Source organism: Cherax quadricarinatus, chromosome 4 (assembly GCF_038502225.1).
Source record: "Cherax quadricarinatus isolate ZL_2023a chromosome 4, ASM3850222v1, whole genome shotgun sequence".
Lineage (NCBI taxonomy): Eukaryota > Metazoa > Arthropoda > Malacostraca > Decapoda > Parastacidae > Cherax > Cherax quadricarinatus.
Genome location: NC_091295.1, coordinates 26,071,265 through 26,096,892, shown reverse-complemented (window position 1 = coordinate 26,096,892; position 25,628 = coordinate 26,071,265). Strand labels below are relative to the sequence as shown.

At 41.6% G+C, this 25,628-nt stretch overlaps 1 protein-coding gene across 2 annotated transcripts in view; it reads left to right on the top strand.

Annotated features, from left to right (window-relative positions):
* The first annotated feature begins 13,027 nt into the window (after positions 1-13,027).
* Positions 13,028-25,628, top strand: part of LOC128684152 (zinc finger protein 271-like) — a 79,803-nt gene continuing 67,202 nt past the window's right edge. The window contains exons 1-2 of one of the 2 annotated variants that reach the window (XR_011393340.1): positions 13,028-14,770; positions 14,925-18,917. Coding sequence is in view for 1 of the 2 variants with exons in the window: in XM_070095356.1 (XP_069951457.1) it covers positions 15,710-17,185 (1,476 nt within the window). In the remaining variant the exon portion in view is untranslated. Of the gene's footprint in view, positions 14,771-14,924; positions 22,171-25,628 lie in introns of those variants that run through there. The other variant, XM_070095356.1, reaches the window with a different exon arrangement.

The window sequence follows — 25,628 nt, the reverse complement described above, 5'->3', positions numbered from 1 at the left end:
TCTCTGTATCCTAGCCTCTGCTGCTGTGACTTGCATCTCCCACATCTTGATTTCTGCATCTAACCTCTCTTCCATTCTCATGCTAAGTTCTTCTAGCTTCTTTCCCCATTCAATTTCCTTTTTCATGAGCTCTGCTGCCCAATCTTCTTTTGCAGATTCATCCTCCAGTCCCGTGGTTTTCCTTCCTGCCCTCTGGCAACCCATTTTTTGTTTGTTTTATTTGCCACAGAATGAAAAACTTACGTAATTCTCTGTGTGTTCGTTTTGTGGTATGTTTGTCCGAGTGTGGGGGGAGGGAGGTAGAGGAGGAAGCTGTAGACAGTGGCTAAATGTGAGAGGGGTGGGGAGGGGGAATGAGGGGGGAATATGGGGAGTGAGGAGGGAGAAGCAAAGGGGGAGAATGGGAGAATGAGAGGGGGGAAAGAGGGAGAGGTGGGGGAGGAGGGTGAGAGAGAGAGGGGGGGATCTGGGGAAGGAGTGGGGGATTGGCACAGGAGGGTGAAGTGGGGGAGAGTGTGTGTTGAGTCTGTGTGAGAATGTGTGGTTGTAAACGTGTATGTGTGTTTGTGTGTGTGTGTGTGTGTGTGTGTGTGTGTGTGTGTGTGTGTGTGTGTGTGTGCGTGTGTGTGTGTGCATGTGTGTGTGTGTGTACTCACCTAAATGTGGTTGCAGGGGTTGAGACTCAGCTCCTGGCCCCACCTCTTCACTGACCGCTACTAGGTCCTCCCTCTCCCTGCTCCATGAGCTTTATCATACCTCGTCTTAAAACTACATATAGTTCCTGCCTCCACTACATCGCTTGCCAGACTATTCCACTTCCTAACCACTCTATGACTGAAGAAACTCCTTGTTTCTATGTCCCATCTCTGGAACATCCTGTCTCTGTCCACCTTGTCTATTCCACGCAGTATTTTGTATGTCATTATCATGTCTCCCTTGACCCTCCTGTCCTCCAGTGTCGTCAGACCGATTTCCCTTAACCTTTCTTCATAGGACATTCCCCTTAGCTCTGGAACTAGCCTTGTTGCAAACCTTTGCACTTTCTCTAATTTCTTGACGTGTTTGACCAGGTGTGGGTTCCAAACTGGTGCTGCGTACTCCAGTGTGGGTGTGACATACACAGTGTATAAAGTCTTGAACGATTCCGTACAGAGGTACTGGAATGCTATTCTCAGGTTTGCCAAGCGCCCATATGCCGCAGCAGTTATCTGGTTAATGTGTGCTTCTGGCGATGTACTTGGTATTATACTCACTCCTAGGTCTTTCTCCTTGAGAGATTTGCAGCCTTCGGCCTCTTAGCCTATACTCTGTCTGCGGTTTTCTTTGCCCTCCTCTAATCTTCATGACTTTGCATTTGGTGGGGTTAAATTCTAGGAGCCAGTTTCTGGACTATGCATCCAGCCTGTCCAGGTCTCTTTGTAGACCTGTCTGGTCCGCGTCTGATTTAATTCTCCTCATTAACTTCACATCGTCTGCAAACAGGGACACTTCTGAGTCTATCCCTTCCATCATGTTGTTCACATATACCAAGAATAGCACTGGTCCCAGGACTGACCCCTGTGGGACCCCGCTCGTCACCGGCCCCCACTGTGGTACCTCATCACGGACCATGACTCGCTGTTGCCTCCCTGTTAGGTATTCTCTGATCCATTGCAGTGCCCTTCCTGTTATACGTGCCTGTTCCTCTAGCTTCTGTACTAATCTCTTGTGAGGAACTGTGTCGAAGGCCTTCTTGCAGTCCAAGAAAATGCAATCAACCCACCCCTCCCTTTCATTTCTTACTTCAGTTACCTTGTCATAAAACTCTGGTAGGTTTGTGACACAGGATTTGCCTTCCATGAATCCGTGCTGGCTGTTGTTTATAATCTTGTTCCGCTCCAGGTGCTCCACCACTCTCCTCCTCATAATCTTTTCCAAGACTTTGCATACTATACACGTCAGTGACACTGGTCTATAATTTAGTGCTTCATTTCTGTCTTCTTAAAGATGGAGACTACATTTGCCTTCCATACTTCAGGTAGTTGCCCAGTTTCAAGGGAAGTGTTGAAGATTTTGGTTAGTGGCACACGTAGTGTCTCTGCTCCCTCTCTAAGGACCCATGGAGAGATGTCCGGTCCCACCGCCTTTGAGGTATCAGGGTCACTTAGGACCTTCTCCACCTCCTCCTCAGTTGTGTGTAATTCATCCAACACTTGTTGGTATAACCCTTGTTGATGTACCCCACTGTTTTGTCTTCCCAGTGTCCCTTCAGCATCCACTGTAAATACTTCCTGAAATCTCATGTTGAGCTCCTCACATACTTCCTAGTCATTTCTTGTGAGCTCCCCACCTTCTTTCCTCAGCCTGATTACCTGGTCCTTGACTGTTGTCTTCCTCCTGATATGGCTGTCGAGTAGTTTTGGGTCAGACTTGACTTTCGATGCTATGTCATTTTCATACTGCCACTGCGCCTCCCTCCTTATCTGTGCATACTCGCTTCTGGCTCGTCGACTAATCTCTTTATTTTCCTGAGTCCTTTGCCTTCTGTACTTTTTCCATTCTCTAGAGCATTTAGTTTTTGCCTCCCTACACCTTCGGGTAAACCAAGGGCTTGTTCTGTCCTTCCCATTATTTCCGTTACCCTTGGGAACAAACCTTTCCTCTGCCTCCTTGCATTTTGTTGTTACAAAGTCCATCATTTCGTTTACTGATTTTCCTACCAACTCCTGTTCCCACTGAACCTCCTGCAGGAAGATCCTCATTCCTGTTTAGTCCCCCCTTTTATAGTTTAGCTTTTCCCTTTTTACTCCTGTTACCCTCTCCACTTTTAGCTCCACGATGTATTCAAAGCTCATAACCACGTGGTCGGTAGCTCCAAGGGGCCTTTCATATGTGATGTGCTCAATGCCTGAGCTACTCAGGGTGAACACAAGGTCCAGTCTTGCTGGTTCATCCTCCCCCTCTCTCTCTCTCTGGTAGTGTCCCTAACATATTAGTGCATGAGATTTGCCAGCACCACATCCATCATCTTGTTTCGGGACCCCCATGTGGCTCCAGGCTTTCCCAATCAATCTGCCTGTGATTGAAGTTACTGGTCACCCATGACCAGTAACTTCGCTCTACTCGAGTGAGCCCTTCTTGCCACCTCAGCTAGTGTGTCCACCATTGCTCTGTTGCTCTCATCATATTCCTCTCTTGGCATCCTGCAGTTCTGTCATGGGTTATACATCACTACAATGACTACCTTGTGTTCCCTGACTGAACTGTACCTACTATGTAATCCCTTTCTCCAATCTCGTCCATTCCTTCCATTTCTTGATAACCCCACCGGATTTTAATTAGTAGTGCAACCCCTCCTACCCCTCTGCTCCTATCCTTCCTCAGGATCTGATATCCGGGTTTGAAGATTGCATTTATTATCCCAGTGAGTTTTGTTTCTGTAACCGTTATGATGTCTGGGGGGCATCTCCTTGATTCTTTCATGCTACTCCTCACATTTATTCGTTATTCCATCTGCGTTCGTGTATGTGTGTAGCTATATGAGGGTTTATAAAGTGGAATTGTGTATTGTGGCGTATGAGAGTGAATGTGGAGTTCAGTGGTCCCTTATCTGGCTTACCTGGTCCCACCCTCCTGTGACCTGACTCACACCTACCTGTTATGCTGCTTTTACTTCTACCTAGTCTTATAGAATCCTGTCTTGCCTTGTTCTATACATTACCAATTGCTATTCATAATTGAGTACTTGATAGTCTATTCTTTATCGTACTAGGAGAGTAGGACTGTTCACAATCAGTTTGGTGGTTAATCAGAAACCAAAACCCACACGCAACAACCACGCATACCTGGAGTTTACCTGGAGAGAGTTCCGGGGGTCAACGCCCCCGCGGCCCGGTCTGTGACCAGGCCTCCTGGTGGATCAGAGCCTGATCAACCAGGCTGTTGCTGCTGGCTGCACGCAAATCAACGTACGAGCCACAGCCCGGCTGATCCGGAACTGACTTTAGGTGTTTGTCCAGTGCCAGCTTGAAGACTGCCAGGGGTCTGTTGGTAATCCCCCTTATGTGTGCTGGGAGGCAGTTGAACAGTCTCGGGCCCCTGACACTTATTGTATGGTCTCTTAACGTGCTAGTGACACCCCTGCTTTTCATTGGGGGGATGTTGCATCGTCTGCCAAGTCTTTTGCTTTCGTAGTGAGTGATTTTCGTGTGCAAGTTCGGTACTAGTCCCTCTAGGATTTTCCAGGTGTATATAATCATGTATCTCTCCCTCCTGCGTTCCAGGGAATACAGGTTTAGGAACCTCAAGCGCTCCCAATAATTGAGGTGTTTTATCTCCGTTATGCGCGCCGTGAAAGTTCTCTGTACATTTTCTAGGTCGGCAATTTCACCTGCCTTGAAAGGTGCTGTTAGTGTGCAGCAATATTCCAGCCTAGATAGAACAAGTGACCTGAAGAGTGTCATCATGGGCTTGGCCTCCCTAGTTTTGAAGGTTCTCATTATCCATCCTGTCATTTTTCTAGCAGATGCGATTGATACAATGTTATGGTCCTTGAAGGTGAGATCCTCCGACATGATCACTCCCAGGTCTTTGACGTTGGTGTTTCGCTCTATTTTGTGGCCAGAATTTGTTTTGTACTCTGATGAAGATTTAATTTCCTCATGTTTACCATATCTGAGTAATTGAAATTTCTCATCGTTGAACTTCATATTGTTTTCTGCAGCCCACTGAAAGATTTGGTTGATGTCCGCCTGGAGCTTTGCAGTGTCTGCAATGGAAGACACTGTCATGCAGATTCGGGTGTCATCTGCAAAGGAAGACACGGTGCTGTGGCTGACATCCTTGTCTATGTCGGATATGAGGATGAGGAACAAGATGGGAGCGAGTACTGTGCCTTGTGGAACAGAGCTTTTCACCATAGCTGCCTCGGACTTTACTCTGTTGACGACTACTCTCTGTGTTCTGTTAGTGAGGAAATTATAGATCCATCGACCGACTTTTCCTGTTATTCCTTTAGCACGCATTTTGTGCGCTATTACGCCATGGTCACACTTGTCGAAGGCTTTTGCAAAGTCTGTATATATTACATCTGCATTCTTTTTGTCTTCTAGTGCATTTAGGACCTTGTCGTAGTGATCCAATAGTTGAGACAGACAGGAGCGACCTGTTCTAAACCCATGTTGCCCTGGGTTGTGTAACTGATGGGTTTCTAGATGGGTGGTGATCTTGCTTCTTAGGACCCTTTCAAAGATTTTTATGATATGGGATGTTAGTGCTATTGGTCTGTAGTTCTTTGCTGTTGCTTTACTGCCCCCTTTGTGGAGTGGGGCTATGTCTGTTGTTTTTAGTAACTGTGGGACGACCCCCGTGTCCATGCTCCCTCTCAGTTCTTGATGAACACAGAGTTCCATGAGTCTGGCCCTGGGGCAGAGTGCATGGGCATGTCATTTATCGCCTGTTCGAAGTCATTTGGCATCAGGATAACATCGGATAGGCTTGTGTTAATCAAATTTTGTGGCTCTCTCATAAAAAATTCATTTTGATCTTCGACTCTCAGTCTGGTTAGCGGCTTGCTAAAAACTGAGTCATATTGGGACTTGAGTAGCTCACTCATTTCCTTGCTGTCATCTGTGTAGGACCCATCTTGTTTAAGTAGGGGCCCAATACTGGACGTTGTTCTCGATTTTGATTTGGCATAGGAGAAGAAATACTTTGGGTTTCTTTCGATTTCATTTATGGCTTTTAGTTCTTCCCACGATTCCTGACTCCTAAAGGATTCTTTTAGCTTAAGTTCGATGCTTGCTATTTCTCTGACCAGTGTCTCCCTACGCATTTCAGATATATTGACCTCTTTTAGCCGCTCTGTTATTCTTTTCCGTCGCCTGTAAAGGGAGCGCCTGTCTCTTTCTGTTTTACAACTACTCCTCCTTTTTCTTAGAGGAATAAGCCTTGTGCATACATCGAGTGCCACCGAGTTAATCTGTTCTAGGCATAAGTTGGGGTCTGTGTTGCTTAGTATATCTTCCCAGCTTATATCGGTTAGGACTTGGTTTACTTGGTCCCACTTTGTTTTTGTTATTGAAGTTGAATTTGGTGAATGCTCCCTCGTGACTAATCTCATTATGTCGGTCTGGGGCTCCGCGCATACATGACTGAACCTCAATTATGTTGTGATCTGAGTATATTGTTTTTGATATGGTGACATTTCTTATCAGATCATCATTGTTAGTGAAGATGAGGTCTAGTGTATTCTCCAGTCTAGTAGGCTCTATTATTTGCTGGTTTAAATTGAATTTTGTGCAGAGATTTAAAAGCTCACGTGAGTGTGAGTTTTCATCAGAGCTGCCTCCTGGTGTTATTACTGCAACAATATTATTTGCTATATTCCTCCATTTTAGGTGCCTTAAGTTGAAATCCCCCAGGAGCAAGATGTTGGGTGCAGGAGCTGGAAGGTTTTCCAGACAGTGGTCAATTTTTAACAGCTGTTCCTGGAATTGCTGGGATGTTGCATCCGGAGGCTTGTAGACTACCACAATGACTAGGTTTTGGTTCTCGACCTTTACTGCTAAAACTTCCACTACATCATTTGAGGCATTTAGCAGTTCTGTGCAAACAAGTGACTCTGCAATGTACAGGCCAACCCCCCCCTTTTGCCTGTTCACTCTGTCACATCTGTATAGGTTGTAACCTGGGATCCATATTTCGTTGTCCAAGTGATCCTTTATGTGGGTCTCAGTGAAAGCCGCGAACATTGCCTTTGCCTCTGCAAGCAGTCCACGGATGAAAGGTATTTTGTTGTTTGTTGCTGGCTTTAGACCCTGTATATTTGCCAAGAAGAATGTTATCGGACTGGTGGTATTGTTGGTACTGGGGGGGGATTTTTTTTCCGGCATTAGTATCTGTATCTGTTGGTTTGGAGTGGAGGCCATCGACTGTGGTTCCACTCCAGGAATGACTGGATTGGTGAATACTTGCAAACAGCCTGTAGATTGTCCAGCTCGATGTGATGTCCTGGCGTAGATCCACCTCTGTTGCTTCTCGATATATAATGTACCCTAATCACTGTATTTCTTTCACTGGTCACACATTTATTTCACTTTATTATCCTTCTTGGGTGACATGTGGCAACGTCGCCTGAGCACACACACTAGGCCTGCCAACTCTGAATGTGCCACCAAGTATCACTTGCAAAATTGAGGCTCTCACCACACTTATGTGGCTCAGGCAAATTGTAAATCACTTCAAGGATTGTTCACTACCCTGACACACTTAGCGACCCTTGCAGTACACTTGGGTAGCCCTCAGAAACACTTATATTCGCGGAGCATGGAAGGCATGACTTGCGCACGCGGTGTCCCTCAACTGTGTGTGCATGCGTGCGTGTGTGTGCATGCATGTGTGTGCGTGCATGTATGCGTGCATGCCTGTGCGTGTGTGTGTGTGTGTGTATGTGTAATTATTAACCTCGTAGTCTTAAGTTAGGCTTAAGCATGTCTGAAATGCTGTGCATAACCATGGGCTTTCTACATGCATTATCAAGTGTCACTCATTTCTGTATAAACAGTCTATCATGTAGAAATAAACTTTTGAATTCAGAATGGAGAAGATTTTGGTCCTAAGAACTGCTGTAGGTGGCATCTTGGGAAAGGACCTAAGAACTGTTTTGGATGACACCTGGGAGGGATCCTAAGGACTGTTAGGAACCTAGCCCCTTCCTCCCTCTCCTGGTCTATTTTATGGGTTTTATAGGGATGGCCTAAACCACGAACAAGCATTCTTGGTTATGGTTTATTAGCCGAGAAATATGGGAAAACCATTAAAATTTTGTGACGACATTTAAAATGGAGAATCCTGGAAATGTAATTAACAGAAGGAAGCTTGCTTTCATGAGCGGAATGCCTAGTTTGTTTTTGACTTTTAAATTGGAATTTGTTGAAAATAGTGTAAAACTGGAAAATTTACCAATTTATTAGTGATTAACCCTTTGACTGTTTTGGTCGTATATATACGCCTTATGAGCCACCGTGTTTGACGTATTTATATGCATAAATTCTAGCGGCTTCAAATCAAACGGGAGAATGCTGGTAGGCCTACATGTGAGAGAATGGGTCTGAGTGGTGGGTGTGCACCCTGTGAAAAAAATTGGGGACTTGGTGGTGCATTGTGGGGAACGCCATCTTGGTAGTCCATTTTCACCTTGCCTCGCGGTAAGAAGTACCTCACTCCTCGGCGGATTGGAGGCCTTTTGTTCCCAAGTGATAGCTCTAATAGTGATGGAAGTGCCAGTGAAAGTGAATTTCATAGTTTTGGAGTGGGTGTGACCGAAAGCAGCGCCAAGGATAACGTAATTAGTGATGAAAATCCAGATGACCCACAACCATCCACATCTGGTGCTGGGCCGTCTCATTTAAGTTCATCTGTACCAGGATGAAAGGGAAGATTATTTGCCCATGTACAGTACAACACTCAGATGTGAGCAGTGAAAGTGATAGTGATAGTGATTTCAAAGCTATTGAAAGCAGTTCTAGTTGCGACAGTGAGGGTGAATATTCTCCAGTGAAGCGGCGGTATATACAATGTAGCATGCATTCTGGTAGTGTGTCATATGTTGTTCCAAGGGAAAGGAGTAAATCTCGGAGTACATCCCATGGCCCTACACCACGAACTGATAGTGAAGATGACAATATTGTTACAATGGGTATGAATGATGTGAGTGAGGCAGTAGATGGTGGTGGTGATAGTGGTGGTGGCATGAGCCATGTGGCACCAGCAACGGGCCACGCTACTACCGACGCTGCTAACTCAGCACAACCACAACCAGCCTCAACCAACCCCACACTCCCACAACTTCCACAACCACAACCTGCACGACCACAGCCACCTTTCAATATACAGAACCCACCAGCAGACCGCATCTGGGATTGGCAGCTAGGTGACAATTTTGTTCCCAATCCACACGACTTTGATGAAGCACAAAGTGGAATACGGCCATCATGTACACTAGGGAACAATGCTACTGAACTGAAATGCTTTCAGTTATTCTTCGATGAACCCCTGATGGATGTTATTGTCAGGAAAAGCAATACATACTTTTAGTACACCATGGCAAACACAATTCTTTCACCAAGATCATACCTACACCAGTGGAAGGACACAACTGTGGCAGAGGTGTATCTGTTCTTTGCCACAATAATGCTTATGCCACGTGTATAAGCAGTGTCAACACATACTAGTCGACAGACCACCTGATTTCAACCCCAGCTTTCGGTGACATTATACCAGTGAAATAGATTTGTGCTACTGTTACGTATGCTACACTTTTCAGACAAAAGCGACAGGTTATATAAGATCAAAAATGTATTTATGTACCTGAAACAAAAGTGCTGTATGTATTTTTATCCCTTCAGGAAGCTTGTTATTGATGAGTCTTTGATTTTGTTCAAAGGAAGACTCTCATTCAAGCAGTATATACCAAGTAAGAGGAAACACTTTGGTATAAAGTTATTTGTACTGTGTGATTGCAAAAGTGGTCTGGTTTTGGATATAATTGTGTACACCGGCAGTAAAACATTGCAGGAAGTTACTGGGTATCTCTGGTGATGTGGTTAGAACAATGGAGCCATATCTTGGTAAGGGGAATATTTTATATACTGACAACTGGTACACAAGCCTTTTACTCAGTGATTTCTTGCGAGTGAACATGACAGATGTGTGTGGCACAGTGCGTGGAAATCGTAAACATATGCCCAGGTTCGACGCTGGCAATCATAGAGGTGATGTTCAGATATCGTGGCATTTCGGTGGAATCACAAACGTGATGTCACACTGTTGACATCAGTTCACTGACACAAAATGGTAGACAGTGGCAAGCAGAATAGAGAGACCAATGAACCCATTGTAAAACCTGCAGCTGTGATGGATTACAACCTCAACATGCAGTTAGTGGACAAATGTGACATGCAGATTGGGTTTGCTGATTGTGTTCACAAGAGTTATAAGTGGTACATAAAACTCTTTTTCCATCTTCTTGACATTTCCATGCTGAATGCTTATAATATGTATAAGTTGAAGACCAACAACAAACCCAAATATGGTGAATTTTGTTTGTCAGTTAGACAAATAATATTCAAGTACCAAGGAGCAACACTTGCAATAGACCAGCGCCCACGAAATTATCAACACATGCCCTCTCGTCTTAGGCCTGGTGATCGCTATCCCATACCACTGCCTGCTACTGCTTTCAAGAAAAATGCTCAAAAGAGGTGTTATGTCTGTGCACATACCACAAAATGCCCACAAAAAATGCAGACACTCGTTTTTGTATGTGAGGAATGTAAAACACCATTGTGCATACACCTATATTTCAAAGAATTCCACAAGCTGCAGCAGTTCTAGAAAATTGTCCAGTGATTGTACATATGTATATATATTATAGAACAATCGTAATAAACAATTTTTTATATTGTTTGTCTGTGTAAACAAGTTTTGTAAACAATATGATGATACTAGTGTTTTTGCTATAATTGTGTTACTATTCAACGAATGCAGTATATATGAACATTGCACCATACTTTGGTCTCACAGGCCACGTAAGTTATGTGAAAAAATAAAATAGTGAAAAAAACAAGAAACCTTTGAATACAAGTAAACCAAAGTTTACCGGGTGAGCGGCAGTTGCCGCTGTTGCCATACGCGGCTCATTTTCTGCCAACTTCACGCCTCCATATCTCGGTAAGTACTGATGGCAAAAAATTTTTTTGGACTAAAACAATCAGAAAAATAATCGTAACATTTTCATAAGAAAATTTTTTTTTTTTTTTTTTTTAATATTTTTGACACCAGGAGACACTTCAGGATTAGGGGTTTTGACAGTCAAGGGGTTAATGGGTAGTTCTGCTAGTTGAATGTGCTGTTTCTTGCAATCACTGGACAGCACGGAATGCATACTAGTGAAATACTATTGGAAATGGCATAAAATAGGCCTCAGAGTGGGCAAAATCATTGTTGGTTTAACCCTTTGAGGGTTTTCGTCGTACTAGTACGTCTTACGCGTAGGGGTTTTTGACGTACTAGTACTCATAAATTCTAGCGGCCTCAAATCTAGTGGGAGAAAGCTGGTAGGCCTTCATATGAAAGAATGGGTCTATGTGGTCAGTGTGCACAGTCTAAAAAAAATCCTGCAGCACACAGTGCATAATGAGAAAAAAAAAACTTTGACCATTTTTTTTTAATAAATCAGCGACTTTGCAGTGTATTTTCGTATGGTATTTATTGTTGTATTCTAGTTTTCTTGGTCTCATTTTATAGAATGGAAGACATATTACTGAAATTGAGATGATTTTGACTGGTTTTACAATGAAAGGTGCCTTGAAATTGAGCTCAAAGTAGCAGAAATGTTCGATTTTTACCAAACTTCAAAAGTAAACAAATCGTGCCAAGCGTGCAATACACGTCAACTGGTGAGTCTAATATTCTTTCACAAGTGCACCAATAATATTTATACCATTTTTTACACTAATGCAGTAGTCTGCATAACAGTAAATCTTATATTTTTTGTGAGAATAAAAATTCAAAGTGGAAAGCAAAAGAATATAAGAGGGGCCTTGAGACGTGACTAATGGCTAGAGGAAATGTCATTTTAGTGCCAGGAATGTCTTTCTTGTTTATTCTGGACCCTATTCGGAAATTGGCATCTTTTGAAATTTGTGTGAAATTGGCAAAATTGCTAAATTCTGACCACTGTACTGGATAGTTGAATTTATAAATGGGTGGTTTCTTGCACCCATTCGATAGAAAAAATGGAGTTCTAGCGAGATATTCATGTTTTTTGTCGACTAGTACAGTGAAATTGGCCGAAAATGGGGCTCAAAGTGGGCAAAATCGCCGATGCGTAAACATCGCCGAGACCGCTAACTTTGCGAGAGCATAATTCCGTAAGTTTTCTATCAAATTTCAAACTTTTGGTGTCGTTATGATCGGGAAAAGATTCTCTATCTTTTCATAAGAGAAAATAATTTTTTTTTTTTTTTAAATTTGGCCGACCCTGAGAACGAGTTTCGGAGAGGGCCTGTCGACCCTCAAAGGGTTAAGTACTCCCTGACCTTGAACTTCATGACTGCAAAATTCCATAAGTACTAAATGAAATTTTGCATTTTTCTTATCATTACCTTTAGAAAAAGATTCTCTCATTTTAGTAGCTAAATTTTTATTTTTGAAAAGAAAAAAAAAAGACAGAAGGGTTTTTAAATTTAGAGGGTTGTTGTCAGTGAAGAGGTTAATAAGGTATAATTTTTTTTTGGGTATAGTATAAAATTGTGCTAAAAAAAAAATTGTGCTAATGAAATAACCAGCTAATGGGTCTTGATGCTCATGTAAATCTATAAAACAAGTTTCACTATACAGTGGACTCCCACCTTACAATATTAACCGTGATGAATGGTTTGAAAAACCGACAAGTTGAAGATTGAGACACTTATGCAGCATATGGGAATCTTTATTCAGGAAACGTTTCGCCACACAGTGGCTTCATCAGTCCAATACAAAGAGGAAGGCCTTCCTCTTTGTATTGGACTGATGAAGCCACTGTGTGGCGAAACGTTTCCTGAATAAAGATTCCCATATGCTGCATAAGTGTCTCAATCTTCGATATTAACCCTTAAACGGTCCAAATGTATATATACGTCCACGCTCGTAGCGCCCCAAATGTATATATACGTTTTCTTTGTCATTCATTCAACATTGCCACAATAAGCCTGAGTCACCTAGACATGAGAGAATGGGTGTGCGCACTTACTGTGTGCCATATTAAAATAATTGGGGATGCCTGGGTACCATATGCTCTTTTTTTCTTTTAAAAGAAAAGATTGTTTTTTCCTCAAAAAAGTTGGGGCACTACGCGAGTGAACGTATATATACGTTTGGACCCTTTGACTGTTTCAAGCCCCTTTCTGAAACTGTCATTTTATGTCGCTCAATTTTTGAAAAAAAAAAATTATTTTTTCTTATGAAATGATAGAGAATCTTTTCCCGATGGTAATGACACCAAAAGTTCGAAATTTGGTCGAAAACTCATGGAATTATGCTCCCGCGAAGTTAGCGGTCTCGGTGACATATGCGTATCGGCGATTTTGCCGACTTTGAGCCCTATTTTCAGCCAATTCCATTGTTCCAGTTGACCAAACTCATAGCTATTTCTTTAGAACTCCATTTTATCTATCAATTGAGTACAAGAAACCTCCCATTTACTAATTTGGACTACCCAATATGGTGGTCAGAATTTGGCAATTTCGCCAATTTCACACAAACTAAAAAAGTTGCCAATTTCAAAATAGGGTCCAGAATAAACAAGGTAGACATTCGTGGCACTAAAATAACATATGCTCTGTTCATTAGTCACATCTCTACGCCCCTCTTATATTATTATTGCTTTCTATTTTGATTTTTTATTCATACAAAAAAAATACAAAATTTACTGTTATGCAGACTACTGCATTATTGTAAAAATGGTATAAATAATATCAGTGCACTAGTGAAAGAATATTAGACTCCCCGGTTGGTGTGTATTGGACGTGTGGTGTGATTTATTTACTCCTGAACATTGGTAAAAATTGAACATTTCCACTACTTTGAGCTCAGTTTCAAGGTCGTTTTCATCGTCAAAGTAATGAAAATCATCTCTATTTCTGTAATATGTTTTCCATTTTATCACCTAAGACCATGAAAACGCGAATACAACGATAAATACTATACGAAAATACACCTCAAAGTCGGCGTTTTATTCCAAAAAAACGATCAGTTTTTTTTTTTCTCATTACGCAATGTGTGCTGCAGGATTTTTTTTATGTGGTGCACACTGACCACACAGACCCATTCTCTCACATGTGGGCCTACCAGCTTTCTCCCACTTGATTTGAAGCCGCTAGAATTATTGAGTATATATACATCAGAAACATTGGCTCGTAAGACGTATTTATACGTCGAAAACAGTCAAAGGGTTATGGGTTAATCCGTTCCTGAGAGCTGATTGTAAGCCAAAATTATCGTTAGCTGAATTAATTTTCCCCATAAGAAATAATGGAAATCAAATTAATCTGTTCCTGACACCCCAAAGTATGAAAAAATAATTTTTTTACCACATGAAATATTAATTTTAATACACACAAACTGAAGAAGACATGCACAGTTACTACTCTACTAAGAATAGAATACATGACACTTACTTTTATTGAAGATTTGGTGATGATTGATGGGATGGGAGGAGGGGAGAGTGTGGAAGTTATTGTTTAGAAGGGGAATCCCCTTCCATTAGGACTTGAGGTAGCAAGTCCTTTTCTGGAGTTACTTCCCTTTTTCTTTTAATGCCATTAGGACCAGCTTGAGAGTCACTGGACCTCTGTTGCACAACAAATCGGTCCATAGAGCTCTGTACCTCCCGTTCCTTTAAGACTTTCCTAAAATGGGCCATAACATTGTCATTGTACAGGTTGCCAACACGGCTTGCAGTAGCTGTGTCACGGTGATTTTCATCCATAAGGGTTTGCAGTTCAGCCCACTTGGCACACATTTCCTTAATCTCTTTTTTTCAATTCCATACTAATTCTTGCCCTTTTTACCACAGGGATGGCACTAGAAGCTTTCTTGGGGTCCAAGGTGGCTTATTTTGCAGTTACAAGTACTAAAAACACTGGGATAATGTGAAATGTACCGAATGTATGCGTAGATGCAACTGCACTGGCTGGCTTGTAAACACTGGCGCTGAGGCCACACATGGGACGCGTCCCGGATGAATCACGTAAGGCGAGGCAAAATTTTTGCATTCAAATGCTTCGTATGGCGGATTTAACGTAACGTGGGAGTCCACTGTACTAACAAATATAATAGCTTATATAATTGCTTCGAAGGAACGTTTCTCAAATCCTACTGATTTTATTAACTTTCTTTTACAGCTCATACTTGCACCAGGACACTATAATGTAAGTGGCAGTTCATCTATTGCATATACATGTATGTACAATATATATATATATGTATATCAGACCTGTATACCTCAAAGCATTATACAGCATCAAAAATGTGTCTGGTACGAAATCCTCATCTGAAAGTTCCCCTCAGCAACCTTGGATATTCTTACCTTAGCAACCAGTACACACAATGTTACCTGCAAAATTTTATGTAAAGGTACAAAAATATTGTAATATAAAATATTGCATGCAAATTCCAGCTTCTTTTGTGAAATTAACAAAAGACAATTTATTTTAAGCTTTACAAATTATATTACACACGTACACACACACACACACACACACACACACACACACACACACACACACACACACACACACACACACACACACACACACACACACACACACACACACCATACACACACACCATACAACACAGGAGCTGTGAATCAACTGCAGCCACATATAGGTGAGTACGTGCATGCACACATTCATCCATCACTGTTCTTGTTTAATTTTTTAAGACAGATTACATTAGCAATGTTTATATGAGCTTATAACAGAGCCTATGTTGTGAGAGCTGAGAGAAATATGTGTTGATTTTTTTTATTACACTTTCTCCAGAAAGTATATTTAACTCATTCTGTTTAGTGTCTTGAGTCTTGAAATTATATAGAATACTCATATTAAACAAAAGTTCCCAGAAAGTATAAATAATATGTGTGCTGTGATCTTTTAAAAAAAAAGTTTCACAAATGTAAGTCATAATGAAAGCTCATACAATAAAGAAACCATATCGATGTTCAGAGTGTCCAAAATACTTTTCGGACAAGTCCACTTTAGTAATACATATGAAGGTTCATACAGGAGATAAGCCTTATCATTGTTTAGAATGTCTAAAAGACTTCAAACGAAAATCTTCTCTCACGAATCATATGAGAATTCATACGGGAGAAAGCCAGCAGTGTTCAGTGTGTCAAAAAATAATTACAAAAAAATGTAACCTATTAACGCACATGAGAGTTCATAGCGGAGAAAAACCATACCAGTGTAGTGTGTGTTCAAAAAAATTTTCAGCAAAATCATACCTAGATAAGCATATGAAAGTTCATTCAGGGGATAAGCCATATCAGTGTTCAGTATGTCTGAAAGAATTTACAAATTATGCCAATGTATTAACTCATATGAGAATTCATACAGGAGAGAAACCATTCAAGTGTTCTGTGTGTTCTAAAGCTTTTTCACAAAAGGGAAATCTAATAAAGCATACAAACCTTCATACTGGAAAGAAACCATTTATATGCTCTGTGTGTTCAAAAAGATTTTCAGTAAATTCTGCTATGTTGCAACACATGAAAGTTCATACAGGAGAGAAACCCTATCAGTGTTCAGAATGTCCAAAGGGTTTTTCAGAACGATCCGTTCTAGTGAAACACATGAGAGTTCATACAGGAGAGAAACCATATTCTTGTACAGAGTGTTTTAAATGCTTTTCACAGAAATCTACTTTAGATTGCCATATTAGAATTCATACAGGAGAGAAACCGCATTCATGTTCAATATGCTTTAAAGGCTTTACAAAAAAGAGTTCTTTAATATCTCACATGAGAACTCATACAGGAGAGAAACCTTATAATTGTGCATTGTGTGAGAGAGAGTTCTCAGACAAATCATCACTAATAAAACATAAAAGACTTCATACTGGAGAGAGACCGTATCATTGTTCTGTATGCTTTAAAAGATTTTCAGAAACATCTGGCCTCTCAAAACATATGAAGGTTCATACAGGAGAGAAACCATATAAATGTTCTGAGTGCCTAAAAGGGTTTTCAGGTAAATCTAATTTGATAAAACACATGAGAGTTCATACTGGAGAAAAACCTTATCAGTGTTCAATGTGTGAAAAAGAATTTTCTGAAAAAGCTGCTTTATTGAAACATGAGAGAATTCATACAGGAGAAAAACCTTTCAAGTGTTCAGAGTGTCTAAAAAACTTTGCAATAAAATCCAGTTTAGTAATACACATGAGAATTCATACAGGAGATAAGCCATATCAGTGTTCTGTGTGTCCAAAAGCATTTCCAGAAAAATCTGCACTTCAAAAGCATACTCGAGTTCACACAGGAGATAAATTATATCGGTGTTCAGAGTGTCTTAAAGCGTTCTCCAAAAAATCTACTCTCTTAAGACACAAAAGATTGAATACAGGTAATAATTCCCATCAATGTTCCATGTGCCTATAACACTGAATGTGAACTTAAGTACTAATATTAGCATCATACACAATTGAATTAAAAACTAAATAGAGGAACAGACAGAATGAAGCACTAAGGTAGCATAGATAATAAAATTACCCACAACAAAAGAAATATTTGACCAAAGATCCTTGCATCTTTCTGTTAATTTAACAAGGCATAATTAAAAGTAAATTAGGTTAAAATATACTCCTACAAAGCAGCATTGTAATTTTCAAAATTAATGTGCCTGTATTAAATGAACAATTATTTGGATTAAAGAAGTGAATCATAGAATACTGAATATAAAATTGTGCATAAGAATGGGAAAATGTGATTATGGAAACTCAGAGATATAAGAAAAATTCATTGTTGGTTATTAGATATTGAACATTACGTAAAAGATGGCCCCACATAGGCTAAAGTCTTTGCATGAATGCAGTATACAGTGGACCCCTGCCTAACGATGAGCTCCCAACTCGACCAATTATGTAAGTGCTTTTGTAGGTGTATTTTTGGGGGTCTGAAACGGACTAATCTAATTCACAATATTTCTTATGGGAACATATTCGGTCTATAACGGCACCCAAACAGACTTCTGGATTGAAATAATATCATTAGGCAGGGGTCCACTGTATAACCAGCCATATGACTGCCCAAAGTTGTACACCTTCTGTCTTATGAGTGCATTAACTCATTCTTTATTCTGAAAAATAATGAAATGTATTAGCAAAAATACTTTGAATACATTCTCAGTTCATTGCTGTTGCTGGATTGTCCTAGGGGTTATTGGGTCGAGACAGTCTTAGAGTGCGTTGGATTGAATGGTTTCGATATCCTTAGGGCAGTTTTTTGGGTTAATGAGTTTTTAGCCATTGTTAGAGAAATTGAATGGTATTAACCCAACATCCAAACAATAACTTGGTCTTATTAAAATTATTTACAAAAAAAAAAAAATCTATATAGTGTATTTGTTAAGAAAAGGATGGTATTTTGGGGAAGGGGTGTTGTGTCTGTCTTGGGAAGAGGTGGGCTGTTAGGGAAAGTAGTGGTTTGTTAATATTCTGGAAAGGGTAGAAGTAGAGGTATGGGTGGTAAGAGAAGTAGTGGAGTACTGCCAGTAAGCTATAAATGTTATCTATTAAATCAACCATTTGTGCAATTTACTTCTAAGTAAACTGACAAAAGGGTGATATAATTGATTGATTTTTTTTCTCCACTGATATGTGACAACACTACAGTTGGTGTGAGGGCTGAGTTGCCAGTTTTATATACTAGGTTTAAGGCCTGTTAGTTTCACATGATTTAAGGCCATAATTCATAAGTACAATATTAAATTGCTGTGCTTGTGTGAGAGAGAGGGTGTGTTTGTGAGAGATTTATAAAGGAAAGGAGTAGTGTGAGTGCAAGCTTAGAACATTGCTTGCTTATTTAGACTCTTTTTGTTGGGGGTTTTAAGGGTCACTGATAGCTTATGCCATATTGAGCCCTGCTTCCCAATGTACAGTAAAGAAATACTGATAAATGCTAAGCTATGAAAGAAAAAGAAAACAGGAGTTTCCTTTGCAAATAGAAGCAAGCTCAAGTTCCCGATTAAGCCAGGTGGACCCCTTTTCCTAAGCCCTAGTAGAGTGGGACACCTACATCCTTGCCCGAGTTCAGTAACTGGTTTCAAATTGGATCTGTTTAACATCCACAGAGTGGGAAAAATGGAGCCCCTCCTTTTACTCTTTCGCTGATTGTCGCATAGAATTACAACATTGAGGCCAGGGTCTGTCGCATATTTCTACATCACAAGCTCAGATCACTGAGATAAGCTGTGAGTAGTAAATTTTGGCCCAGATATGAGAGAATGGGTGTGTGCGGTGAGTGTGCACCATATAAGCAAAATCCTGCCCCACATGGTGCATGATGGGAAAATCAAAACTTTGACCATGTGTATGTGCAGTGTTTTGTTGGATGGTTTTTAGTGGCTCCATCTTGGCATCATTACTGAAACAGAGATGATTTTTATGCAAAAGCTTTTGACAAGTGTGACCATGGTGTAATAGCACACAAAATGCATGATAAAGGAATTACAGGAAAAGTTGGTAGATGGATCTATAACTTCCTGACAAATAGAACACAGAGTAATGGTAAACAGAGTAAAGTCTGAGGCAGCTACAGTGAAAAGCTATTCCACAAGGCACAGTACTTGCTCCCATTCTATTCCTCATCCTCATATCTGACAGAGATGTAAGCCATAGCTCTGTGTCTTCCTTTGTGGATAACACCCAGATTGCCATGACAGTGACCTCCATCAAAGATGCAGCAAGACTCCAAGCGGACATAAACCATATCTTCAAATGGGCCACTCAAAACAATATGAAGTTCAGGAAATTAAAACTGTATCAGGGTATATGACAGATTCTAACCATTCAATAGAGCAAAAAAGTAATGTGAAGGACCTGGGAGTGATAATGTTAGAGGATCTTGCCTTCAAAAACCACAATGTATCTACCGCATCTGCTAGGAAAACGATAGGATGGATAATGAGAACCTTCAAAACTAGGGATGCTAAGCTCATGATGATTCTCTTCCAATCGCTTGTTCTCTTTAGGCTGGAATACTGCTGTACACTAACTGCCCCCTTCAAGGCAGGGGAAATTGCTGACCTGGAGAGTGTACAAAGAACTTTCATGGCACACATGAGTACGATAAGGCACTAAATTATTGAGAATGGTTGAAGGCCCTTGATCTGTATTCCCTAGAGCGCAGGCGAGAGAGATAATAATATGCACTTGGAAAATCCTAGGAGGATTAGTACCAAACTTTCACACAAAAATCACTCCCCATGAAAGCAAAAGACTCGGCAGGAGATGCAACATTCCCCCAATGACAAGCAGGGGTGCCTCAAGTATACTGAGAGAAAACACAATAAGTGTCTGGGGCCCAAGACTGTTCAATTGCCTCCCTGCATACATAAGGGGGCTTACCAGTAGACCCCTGGCTGTCTTCAAGAAGGCACTGGACAGGCACCTAAAGTCAGTACCTGATCAACAGGGCTGTGGTTCGTACATCAGTTTGCATGCAGCCATCAGTAACAACCTGGTTGATCAGACCCTGATCCACCACAAGGCCTGGTCTCAGACTGAGCCACGAGGGAGTTGACCCCCAAAACCCGCTCCAGGTAACCCTGAAATTGAATTCAGAGTAGCGAAAAATTTGATTTTTGTTGATATTCCAGAGGATGGGTAAGGCCCTCCTGCAACCCCCAGTCTCTTTTATTAGTTTTTAATAGGTCTGATTAACCATTAAACTGTCCAAACATAGATCTACATTTGCGCGCGTAGCACTCCAACATTCTGTCCATAAGAAACAACGTAAAAAAACGTAGATCTACATTTGGACAGTTTAAGGGTTAAATTATTGGGATGCTGTAAACCATGAACAATCTTTCCTGGTTATATATTATTATTCAAGAAATAGTAAATCTTTTCTTTGTGAATTAGAATTCAAAATGGAAAGCAAGTGTAATATAGGAGAAGCCTGGGGACATGACTAATGAACAGAGGAAATGTTTTATTGCCAGAAATGTCTACATTGTTTATAATGGACTCTACATCAAATTGGCGTTTTTTTAATTTTGTGAAATTACCATATTACCAGATTCTGTTCACTTTATAAGGTAATTGAATGGGTGGTTACTTGTGCTCAGTCCACAGAATGGAATGCATACTAGTGAAATAGCTAATAATTTGATTGACTGGAACAATGGAACTGGCCTAAAATAGGACTTCAAAGTGAGCAAAATCGCTGGTGCATAAATTGCATGGAGATTGCTAACTTTCCACCAGAATAATTCCACAAGTTTGTACTTCTGGTGTCAGTACCTTTGGAAAAAGATTAACTGTCATTTCAGAAGAAAAAGTAATTTTGTGGGGATGAAATTTTTGCACATTGAGAGCAAGTTTCATTTCAGGGGTCTGGACAGTGAAATGGTTAATGTGCCCCACTGGCAAAATAAGAGAACCGAGGAAATTTGTCATTAATGCTCAGGTGAAAGCAAGATATCTGTACACCACCAAGGCTGGAAAAGTCTCGTATCAGGCTTACTTTGGCAGGCCCTCCATTTTAAATTCCCTAGTATGTGTGGCAAAATTATAAAAAAAAAAAAAAAAAAAAATTACAGTTTGAAAGTCTATTTTTCTAACTTAAGCTATGAAAAGTAAATTGAAATCAAATTAAATTTATAGTTTCATGTTGTGTCAAAGTTAGCAAAAAATGATTGCTATTGGTAACAGTAGCATGTATGCATAGCAGTACAAGGGCTCATAACTGTAGATACATTACTGAAATCAGTGCTTTATGTATTTTCAACCTTATAGTGTGTATAATGTATGTACATGTATATGGGAAAAAATAGGGTTAGGTTCATGGCACCTCTAAAAAAAAAAAAAATTAAAAATTTTTAGTGTTTATTTAGTCAAAAATACTGAAGATCTTGACAGAATACAGTGTAGATGTTGTTGCTTGTTTATCCAGAAATGTATGTTATGTACTCAAATTCTAAAACTTGACAAGGCTCGTGGGAAGCTGGTGTTCGACACGGCATACCATCTATTCCTTCCAAAGAAAAAGGCATGGCACTCTTTCCAGAGAAAATGGAGAAGTCTAATGCACTGCCAGTGATTATTATAAATTTAATGCATAATCTTAAGTATAAAACATGCTTAAAATGTAACAAAATGAGTATTACCCTACCTTAAATTCTTACTTTCTTGTTCATGTTAGTGTTTGGAAATGGGGACCCTAGTAGGTTTAGTGCTTTGTTTTGATTATAGTAATAATAATAATTGGAAATGGTTATGTAGCTCACTGTGCAGCAGATGGCTGTGGGTCATCTGTTTTATCACCCGACTCAACTCGTACATTTTATCAGAGCTCTATCATAAGATTCACTATACAATTTTCTCGTTTATAAGTGATAATAAAGAATTTTATCATGCTTTAAATGGCTTGTTTTCTTGCTTACTGACCCTATTTTTTTTCAGTGATCTTGCAACAACTCTGCAACCGCTGGACCATAAATTGTTGTCTCTTAAAGTACGTTAGGATTTGGGCTATCATCATCTCACTTCTGTTATGTTTGGGAGACTACATTCTCCTGCTCATGTATCAGACATACATGACTTGCCCATGGAGAAATTCCCAGCACCTCTCTGCATGAATTGCCTCTTCAAGGGGGGCTCCTTGGCGTGGTGAAGAGGCTCTTGGTCTGAGGAATTAGACCTGTCGGTCTTCTTCCTCAGACCGAACCTAATTACCCCCCAATCTCCCCTCCCCTATCCCATCCTCCCCCTTTTCCATTCCTCCTCCTCCTCCTCCCCACCCCTCCCTTTTGCCCTTCCTCTTTTTGGCCTTTGGGATTTCTCCCACAGGCGCGCTAGTTCCTAGGTAGGGGAAAGGACACCGGGGTCCATCCCATTCCGTTGAGGTTCTTGGCGGTGGCGTAGTTTGCCGTGGAATCTGGATCGCCTGGGGATGTCCCGATCCCTCTCCTGTATCACGGAGTAGCTTTGGGTGTCTTTCGGGCGACGGGTGTATCTCTGGAAGCCACCTTTCGGATTCCGGGGGTGGTGGCCGAAGGGGGTATGCTTTGTGGCGGATATCAGGCCGCCCTCTCTTTTGTCCACCGAGGTAGCTCGGCAGATGTGAGGTTCCTATCCCGGATTGCTGGTTTACTGGCATGAAGGGTAGGGTATGGCACGGGTTCCATGCTGCATCTGCGCTACTAGCGGTGCTGAGGTCCTCTTGGGCGCGGAGGGAGATTTCCGGCCCTTTCATTCCTCCTGGGAACTATTCCTCCCCGCTCCCCCCTTTTTTTATTCTTTTTTTTATTTTTCTTTTCTTTTCTTCTTTCTTTTTTTTTCTTAAAAACAAAAAGCAAAGGAGTAACCTAACCATGGAGAACCCAATCCATGAACCCACTACCTCCGGGCCCCTTCTTGATACCGCACCCCATTCTGACCCTGCCTTGTGTTTAGACCACTCTTCGGACACTCCTGATGCCCCTGTACCTCTTGCTGGTGTTGTTTCCTCACCCGCTTCAGGTACCGGGGCTTCGACTGACTCCTTCGATTTGTCTGAACTCCACTCTCCTTTGACTATGCTTCCGGCTTCTCCCTCTACGGTACAGCAATTTTCGAATCGCCCGCCCATTTCACGCCGGACCAACTCCGGTCCTACTCCTAAATGCCAACGTCAATCTCCTGATGATGCTCCTTCGTTACCTTCCCATTCTACTTGGAAAAGACCGACACGTCAAGCACTCCCTCTCCACGCTCAGTTTTGGACCACACAATGGACTAAATTCTTTACTTTAAGACCAACTTCTTCTGCCTACCTTTCTGACCATAGTATTGGCAAAGCGCTCCTGCGTCATGTTGGTAGAGATATTTCATTTCATGCTCTCAAGAGCGGTACACGCATCGTCACTGTCCAGAATGCTACCCAAGCTCATGATCTTTCTCTCCTTTCGAATATCGATACTACTCCTATCACTATTGAAAAACATCTTTCTCTCAATTCTTGTAGTGGTACTGTCATTCTGCCCCATACCATAGTCCAACAGAATTTCCAGTCATGTGGCAATGACATTCTTGAACAGCTGGAACTCCAGGATCTCCCAATCCTCAAAGTAGACACTTATGTCCTTCCTGCCCGTGGGCGGAGACGTTACCCTTGCAATGTGGCTCGTTTAACTTTTGACAGCCGAGAACTACCGTCCTCTGTATATGTCGCGGGACATAGGTTACAAGTTCGAAAGGTGATACCTACACCGCAACAGTGTAGAAATTGCTGGCGTTTTGGTCACCCAGCGAAATATTGCAGATCTATGGCCGAATGCCCAGTCTGTGGTGCCGACGACCATTCTAATACATCTTGCAGTCAACCTCCATCTTGCCTTAATTGTAATGAAGCTCACCCTTTGTACTCCCGCCGTTGCCAGGTCTGCTTAAATGAACGTGAAATCCGTTGCCTCAAAGAGGCAGGTCTCCCTTATGCTATGGCAGTTACTCATCTCCGCCTCCAAGGGAGACTACCCCGTGTTTCTTATTCTCATGTTTCAAAACATCCCCCCACTTCTGGGGTCCCATCTTCTGCAGCCTCCTCTGTTGTTACCCCTCCCATAGCCACTCCGGCATCTAATCCTTTTGCTGTCCTTGGCTCTGACGTCCCGACTACAACTCAGTCTGTTCTCACATCTTCGCGTCCTTCCTCACAAGCCCCAGTATCGACAAGACCTCGTACGACACCTAATACCAATCGCCCCTCTACTTCTCAGAAGTCCAAAAAATCCACATTGCTCAAACCTTTGCCCCTTCCTTCCCTTCTTCCACCTCCACACTTTACCTTTCCAGTCTCTGTACCTAGTTCTTCCCCTCTCTCTGGCTCTATTACAAGTGTGGAGATTCACCCTCCTCCTCGTACTATGCCTTCCACCCCCGTCCCCTCCCAAGTTTCTCCCTCTTCTGCCACCTCCCAGGTTTCTGCCTCTTCTGTCCCCCCCACACTTCATCTCCAGTCCCTTACACACTTCCCTCCCCCTCTACTTTGCTACAGTCCATTACTGTCCCAATCTTTATTCACCCTCCTCCTTCTATCTCTAATATGGTCTCCCATCCAACTTTGAATTCAGAAACACTTTAAGACATTTCAGAATATATTGCAGAGACTAAACCTTCAATGGACACTGATTCACTTCCTGTTCCTTCTCTTCCCTCTCCTCCATCTTCACAACCCCATTCTTCGCAACGCTCCATTCCTTCGCTGCTTGAACGTCTTCCAATGCCACCACACGTTGACTTTTCTAACCCCTGTAGTCCGTAGGTGCCTTTCCCTACGGATTCCTGGTATTTTCTTCATCGCCAATCATGGCCTATTTACAGTGGAATATCCGTGGCCTCAGGGGTAATCGGGGTGAGCTTCAGATGTTGTTTTCCAGGTTTTCCCCTGTTGGTGCTTGCTTACAAGAACCAAAATTACACTCGGCTGTTTTCCATTCTATCTCAGGCTATAATTTATTGTATTCTTCGGATCCTTTCTCATATGGGACCTTTAATGAAAGTGCCCTTCTTCTACGCAATGATATTCCGTACTGTCAACACTCTGTCCATACCTCGCTGCATTACACTGCATCCCGTATCCACTTGAATAAGTGGTTTACAATATGTTCTTTATATCTCTCTCCTTCTCGAGCATTTTCTATCCCAGACTTTGCCTTTCTTGTTTCAACCTTACCACCACCACTTCTGTTACTTGGTGATTTTAATGCCCACCATTTCCTCTGGGGGGGTCTCATTGTGACTCACGTGGCATCCAGTTGGAGGCTTTTCTCGCCTCTCACCTCCTCCATGTTTTAAATACGGGTACTCCCACCCATTTTGATCCTCGTACTCATACTCTCTCT